Source organism: Labeo rohita, chromosome 25 (genome assembly GCF_022985175.1).
Source record: "Labeo rohita strain BAU-BD-2019 chromosome 25, IGBB_LRoh.1.0, whole genome shotgun sequence".
In the NCBI taxonomy this organism is placed as follows: domain Eukaryota; kingdom Metazoa; phylum Chordata; class Actinopteri; order Cypriniformes; family Cyprinidae; genus Labeo; species Labeo rohita.
In genome coordinates this window covers 21,563,156-21,570,499 of record NC_066893.1, presented here as the reverse complement: position 1 = coordinate 21,570,499, position 7,344 = coordinate 21,563,156, and the positions used below count along the sequence as shown (strand labels likewise).

Sequence of the window (7,344 nt, the reverse complement as noted above, 5' to 3'; positions counted from 1 at the left end):
CAACGGAGCAGGAATCTCAGTGCTGTCAAGAATGGACCATATCTATTCCACTGTTGGAAAGAATCAGCAAGTCAGGTGGTGAGTCGCACGTGACCTTTGAAATGTGAAAAATTTGTTTCGCTAGACAAGTTTAGAGCCCTTTGAAGTTGCATTTAAACTGCATTTTGGAAGTTCAAAATCAGGGACACCATTGAAGTCCTTTATATGGAGAAAAATGCTGAAATGCTTTTCTCAAAAACTATAATTTCTTTACGACTGAAAACAGAAAGACATGAACATCTTGGATGACAAGGGAGTGAGTAAATTATTTGTAAATTGTTGTTCTGGAAGTGGAGTTCTCCGTTAAGTGAGTATATTCATCGTCTTTAAAATTACCTTTTGTCCCATATGCAAATATGTCATACGGTATCAGAAGACAGCACACAAGTTATATAAAGCAGTTTTATAACTTTTTGCAGCTTGACAGCCTTGTATTCATTCTATAGAAAAGAGAACATCTTTGTGCTCCACAAGGTTTAAAAACCGGTTTGAAATGGAGTTTCCACTGAAAAAAAGATCAAAGCTTATTTGTGAGTGAATAAACGATACGCTTATTGCAAAATTAAGCCGAACTCAATAGCAACTCATCTGATATGCTCATTGAAGTGTTGAATAAACATCCTCGCCCCAGCTCTAAAAATTCCTTGTGTTTTGCTTCGGATGCAAGCCGAGCTTCAGTTCAAACAATCTGGCACCACCTACTCGCTCTGAATGTCAGCGTAACTTTTTTTCGCCCTTACTTCTTTCCTCAAAGAACATGACAAACACATTACATCGCACTAAATTCAGCCTAATAGAATCATTTCAAAAGAACAGGAATAGCGCCTCGTCTCGCAGGAGAAGATCTGCGCCTCTCCTTCGCCCCATTAACGAGGCTGATAAAACCTATTAACCGATTGTGGAACATCTAAGGAGGATAATAAGGTGTGCTCAGCAGATTTGCGCAGCGCTTGAAGTAAAAATACAACAGTGCGAACTGACGGCACCACTGATTCTTGTACTATTAGTCAAAGACACGCTCGTTACATCGGCGCTGTCGCGTGGCAAATCAATGGGGGTGAGCTGAGCATGAGGGAAATATATTTCCAATATTCCCTTAGAAGATGAGAAACAACATGACACGGCTCTCACTGGTAGCTGGACCATCCATATTTCTGTCTTATTGCTCAATTAGTATGTATGTTGCAGCCTCAGTCTCCCTTATAATGCCAAGTAGGCAGAAGCTTCCAGCGCTGAATACGAGATCCCATTCCTCCCAGCTGAACTAATTATGGAAAGCATTTTAAATGTGCCATTTCCATAAACTAGTTCTCTCCTCCCTCTTCTGGGAGTTTGAACGAAAAACAGTCCGTGTAAGTTTTCCACTGCCGTCATGGAAACATGGAAAGTTTAGGCCGTCCTATGAAGTGCGCATGAAATATTAATGATCGCCCACTGCACGCCTCACGAAGCGAAGTGCATAATGTGCGCGTTATTAATTTAGACCGACGGTGCGTGTCTCTGTGTGAATTACGGCAAATTGGCATCAATAAAAAAGCAAGCATTTCAACAGATATTCAAGTACTTTTAAATATCATTAAATAAACACGAATGCAACAGATGTTTGTAATTAATTTAATGACTGCAGTATTGACAGCAGCAACAAAACTGTTAAATGCGTTAATGCGATGCTGAACGCGATGTGCTATAATGAATTACTCCCATTGTGTTTTTCAAATGGGACTGCATTTTAAGGCATCATAGACTGTAAAAGGTAGGTAGCAATATCATGCTGCCTTCTAAGATACATCACTCTAAGACAGCGTTCAGCATGTATAAGCTAATCCCAAAATGCATTGCGACAGGCTTAGTAAAAACATTCATCCATGGCAGATTGATTCTGTAGTGGTTCAAGCACAAGTGATGACACCTTTGGTAATACAGAAGATATCCAGACAGTTCATTCAACTCCAGTAAGTACGGATGATAAATGTGAGTAAATATCTTATTACACTACCAGTCAAAAGTTTTTGAACAGTAAGATTTTGAATGTTTTTAAAGAAGTCTCTTCTGCTCACCAAGCCTGCGTTTGATCCCAAGCACAACAAAAACTACAATTTTGAAATATTTTTACTATTTAAATTAACTTTTTTTTATTTGAATACATTTTAAAATATAATTTATTCCTGCGTTTTCAAAGCTGAAATTTTAGCATTATTACTCATGTCACATGATCCTTCAGAAATCATTCTAATATTCTGATTTGCTGTTTAAAAAACTATTATTATTATTATTATTATTATTATGTTGAAAACAGCTGAGTAGAATTTTTTTCAGGTTTCTTTAAATAGAAAGTTCAGAAGAACAGCATTTATCTGCAACAGGCATCTTTTGGAACATGTCTTTATCATCACTTTTGATCAATTTAAAGCATCCTTGTTAAACAGAAGTATTCATTTCTATAATTCTATAATCTTTGGATCTTTCTATTCATCAAAGAATCTTAAAATTACTCAACTGTTTGAAATATTGATAATAATAATAGAAAAAATGTTTCTTAAACAGCAAATCAGCAAATTAGAATAATCTCTGAAGGATCATGTGACATTGAAGAATTCAGCTTTGATCAAAGGAATAAATTACAATTAAAATATATTCAAATAGAAAACAGTTATTTTAAATAGTAAATATATTGTATATGTTTTTGGATCAAATAAATGCAGAAAAGATTTCTTTGAAAAACATAAAAATCTTACTGTTCAAAAACTTTTGACTGGGAGTGTATATTGAACAATTTATTTAGTATGGATAATAATTAAATGTAAACAATAAATAGTTCAATATTACTAAGTAGTTTAAAATAAAATAAGATTTGGGTTGGTAAGATTATTGAATGATAAGTTTTTGAATAGAGTAATACTATGAAATTACTAGCTAAAAAGTATTTATTTGAAACAGAAATAGGTTGTAACATTTTAAACGTCTACTGTCACTGTTGATTCACATTTCAATGCATCCTTGCTGAATAGAATATAAATAAAATAGCAACATTTAAACAGCAATGTAATTCTATTGAATTATTTATTATAACACTAGATAATAGATGAAAATGAATATAAAATAAACTGTACCCAATTTTCATGTATTTTTGTTCTTATTAAATGTATTGCATCATTAGCTTAGCAGCATGCTATAGTCAACTCTATTTGAATTAATTATGAGTTGAGCTGTCTTTGTGGCTGCCTATGAAGGGCTCTCCAAATCTGTTATTTATTTTTTCGGTCAGCATGCTGCCTTAGAAGGAAGCTACCTGTGTAGGTAGTATACTAGCTTTTTGGATCAGTTGAATTAGATATTTTTTCCTGATAATTTACTTGTCCCTAGGTCATCCAAGATGTTCATGTCTTTCTCTCTTCAGTTGAAAAGACATTAAGGGATCCAATCCAGGATTTTTCTCCATATAGTGGACTTCAGTGGGGATCAGTGGGTTGAAGATCCAAACTGCAGCTTCAAATGGCTCTACACAATCCCAGCTGAAAAATAAGGGTCTTATATAGTGAAACGATCAGTCATTTTCTAAAAAAAATAAAATTTCTATACTTTTTAACCACAAATGCTCATCTCGCAATAGCTGGACTAGTAAAACAATAGTAAAACAATGATGTTGGACAGTTTTGAGAAAATTAAACAAAGACGAAAAACTAACTCGGCTTGACCTTTCACGTGATTACATAATGCGCAAAGTCCAGGCTGCGCATCGTAGAGCTAGTGCAAGATGAGTATTTGTGGTTAATAAAGTAATTAAATGTCTATTTTTTTAGAAAATGACCAATCGTTTCACTAGATAAGACCCTTATTCCTCGTCTGAGATCGTGTAGAGCCCTTTGAAGCTGCACTGAAACTGCAGTTTGGACCTTCAACCCGTTGATCTCCATTTATGTGCACTATATGGAGAAAAATCCTGGAATGTTTCCTTTTTTTAATTCAGGAATGAACTAATCCTTTAAAGTGCCATTGGTATCTCTGTACCACTCAAATGCCACATGATTATAAAAAACGACCCAACCAGAGCTCCACAAATTGTTGAGTTCGTGTCTCAGGGCTGACACTGACCTTTTGGGAAATATATGACACATTTTCTCTTGAGGCTCCTTTGTGTTAGCACAGACAAGTTTTGAAGTCAAACTCCGAAGTGAGAATCAATAAAATAACCTCTGGGACAAAGTTCTCTTTTTGTTCAAACACTACTATTGAAAACCCATAATGGAAATTCACAGAGCCATCTGTGAAGGTACATGCTAATTAGCTGAGACAGAACTGACAAAACGAACGTAATTGAGGTCAAAGCTACGATAAAACTTCTCTGACATAACAAAAATGATAAATGTGATGTTTATCAAGTTATTTCTGGTATTTCTTAATCTAAGACGGTGCTGTATGTAGCTTGACCGACAGATAAGATCTGTGCACATCGAGCGGTGTTTCACTTCAGCATTTCGATCGTTTGTTTGTCTTTGATTCCTACTGTTCTGAATCCGTGCCGGAGGCCCTTAGCAGGCAGAGGTTTGCGTGTTATCTAATTCCATGCTGCTATGGTTCGCTTTGCTTTACATCTCTGTTGCAACAGAAATTATGCACAGTTAAATCATCCCTGATCGAATCAGTGGAAATATCCCGGAGCTGCCTTTGACTAGCAGAGAGAGCAGACTTTATTGTCAGGGTGTAAGGATTTATCGCACAAATGATGAGTGATGTAACGGCAATGGAAGTTACAGAAGTGCAAGAAGTTTTTGTGCATAAAACAGTCTGAACTTTTAATAAAAGTAGACTGGAACAAATTACAGCCCTTATGTTGTGTTACAAAGTCACTCAAGTTAATCAAACGCACATGCGCACAACAAACGCATCTATGCACTCGCACACACCCAATGATGGTATTGATCTTGTTTAGTGGTTCAAATCTCAGGGCTTTAGAGCCAGACCACTAAGACAAATAAAAGGGAATCATTCAGCGTAGCGTAGCAGAGATGGGTTTAATCACATTCGGGTCAAACCATTGGCATTCTCTCTCACACACACGCATAAACTTCTCATATTCGCAGTCTGAGTAGTGCACACTACTTCTGTATCCCAGTACAAGGAAGACAGATGTAAAATAAAAGCCTACATGAGGCGTTAAAGAGCACTCTGAGTCCGTATAAAAGCTGTCTTTTCGCTGTGATACTCCAGCTCTTCGCTGTCCGACTCAGAATTCATCCCTCCTGCTGCATCCTCGTCCCCCCACACAGTGGGGATCCCACGGTACGACACTTTCCCCCGGCCGAGTCCGAACCCGAAGCCCACTCGTATTCCCCCTCCGCCCGTGTCCATCACCGGCAGCTTGGTCCTCCGGCAGAAAGGGGCTCTGGCTGCTCCGGAGTGCAGCTGAAGCAGCACAAAAACGGCTGCGAAAGTGGCCAGGATGAAGGCACAGCTAAGCACCGCCACCAACGCTGGCAGTCTCGAGGACAGGCCGGGATCGTGCAAGGATTTGTCCGAGTTCGGATCCACTCCGTGCTGGAGCACGGGAACGCTTGGCGATTTTCGCTGCACCTGGTTCTGGTGCAAGCAAGAAGTGACCACTAAGTGACTGGGAGGGGGACAGGACAGACATTCGTTCTCCCCGGACCCGAAGCACGTCAGGCAGGACGGGTGGCAGGGCAGGCACGCTTGTACGGTAGAGTGCTCCACCCAGTTGTCCAACGACAAGTTGAGCACCTGCAGCCCAGAGCTGAAGCCGGGAGGGCAGGACTTCACGCAGCCTTGTAAGAAAAGCAAGAAACCTGTGCTGCATTCTGGAAAACAGAGATTGGAAGAATGCTTAATCACAGATGTTTACGAATCCGTAATGAACGTGAAATGTCATGTGAAACATTTAACTTTCATAATGTGACAGTTCTGAGAGAAACAGATGGAGCTATGGTATTATTGGTTAATATTAGTTTTCACTGCTCACGCAGCATTGGTTTTTGTCAGCAGAAGAGAAATGTTGTTTCAAAGGTTGCTGTGATGAAAGCAAGTATGAAAATATACATTTCTAGCAACACTTCATATTTTACATTTGTTAAAGGGAACCCCCTGTATTAAGACTTGTATGGCTTAATGTAACGTAAATGATGTCTCTTACTGAAATATGTAGTAGAAAACCCATAAAAAGACCTACGTTCACATCGTTTAATACGTATATTGGACTATGGGGGGGGGCCCTATTATTTCGATGATGTAAAATGGTTGCACTCAGTGAGCTTCTGGCGATACCTGTTGCTATTTTTACCGTTTGTAAAAAAAAACAAAACAAATACTGATATGATGACCACAGCTATTGAAAGAGCTTACAAGTGGTGATGAATACAAGCATAGGCTTAAAGGAGTAGTTCACTTCCAGAACAAAAAATTCACAGATAATGTACTCACTCACATCCAAGATGTTCATGTCTTTCTTTCTTCTGTCGTAAATAAATGATGTTTTTTGAGGAAACCATTTCAGGAATTCACTCCATATAATGGATATGTGTGGTTCCCGTTAGTTTAAACTTCCAAAATGCAGTTTAAATGCAGCTTCAAAGGGCTCTAAATGATCCCAGCTGAGGAAGAAGGGTCTTATCTAGTGAAACGATCGGTTATTTTCTAAAAAAAAAAATTGCAATTTATATACTTTTTAACCGCAAATGCTGCTCTTGGTCTACCTTGATCTAACTGTGTATTCCTGTTTAGACAAGTAGGGTATGTTGAAAAATCCCATATCATTTTGTCCTCCAACACAAAATTGTCCTACATCGCTGCAGAAGTACCAAAAAAATTTGTAAACTTGTGTTTACAAAGTGAACATACAAAGGTGGTCAAACCCCCCTTTACAAAAAAACGGTAAAACAGCGATGTAGGATGATTTTGAAGTTGGAGGAGAATATGAGACAGGAGTTTTTTGACATTCCCTGTCATAAACAGGAATACACAGAGTTCAAGCAGAGCTTGACCAAGACGAACATTTGCGGTTAAAAAGTATATAAATTGTAATTGTTTTTAGAAAATAACCAATCGTTGGGGGCACCATAGAAGTCCATTATATGGGGGGAAATTCTGAAATGTTTTCCTCAAAAAACACAATTTCTTCACAGCTGAAGAAAGAAAGACATGAACATCTTGGATGACATACATTATCTACATGTCTCGTTTACATATCGACCACCACAATATACAAGTGCAAATTAGCGTAGTCGCAAATAAAGAAACTCACAGTTGAGTGTTCCAATTCGTCTTTTATTTCCTGAAGCAAATGAAAAATAACAT

The 7,344-nt window shown here is 38.0% G+C and overlaps 1 protein-coding gene across 1 annotated transcript in view; it reads right to left on the bottom strand.

Moving 5' to 3' along the window:
- Positions 1 to 1,628: 1,628 nt before the first annotated feature.
- Positions 1,629 to 7,344, bottom strand: part of furinb (furin (paired basic amino acid cleaving enzyme) b) — a 115,114-nt gene continuing 109,398 nt past the window's right edge. Inside the window, exon 16 of the mRNA XM_051099989.1 lies at positions 1,629 to 5,852. Within this exon, the coding sequence (XP_050955946.1) occupies positions 5,194 to 5,852 (659 nt within the window). The 3' untranslated portion in view covers positions 1,629 to 5,193. The remainder of the gene's footprint in view (positions 5,853 to 7,344) is intronic.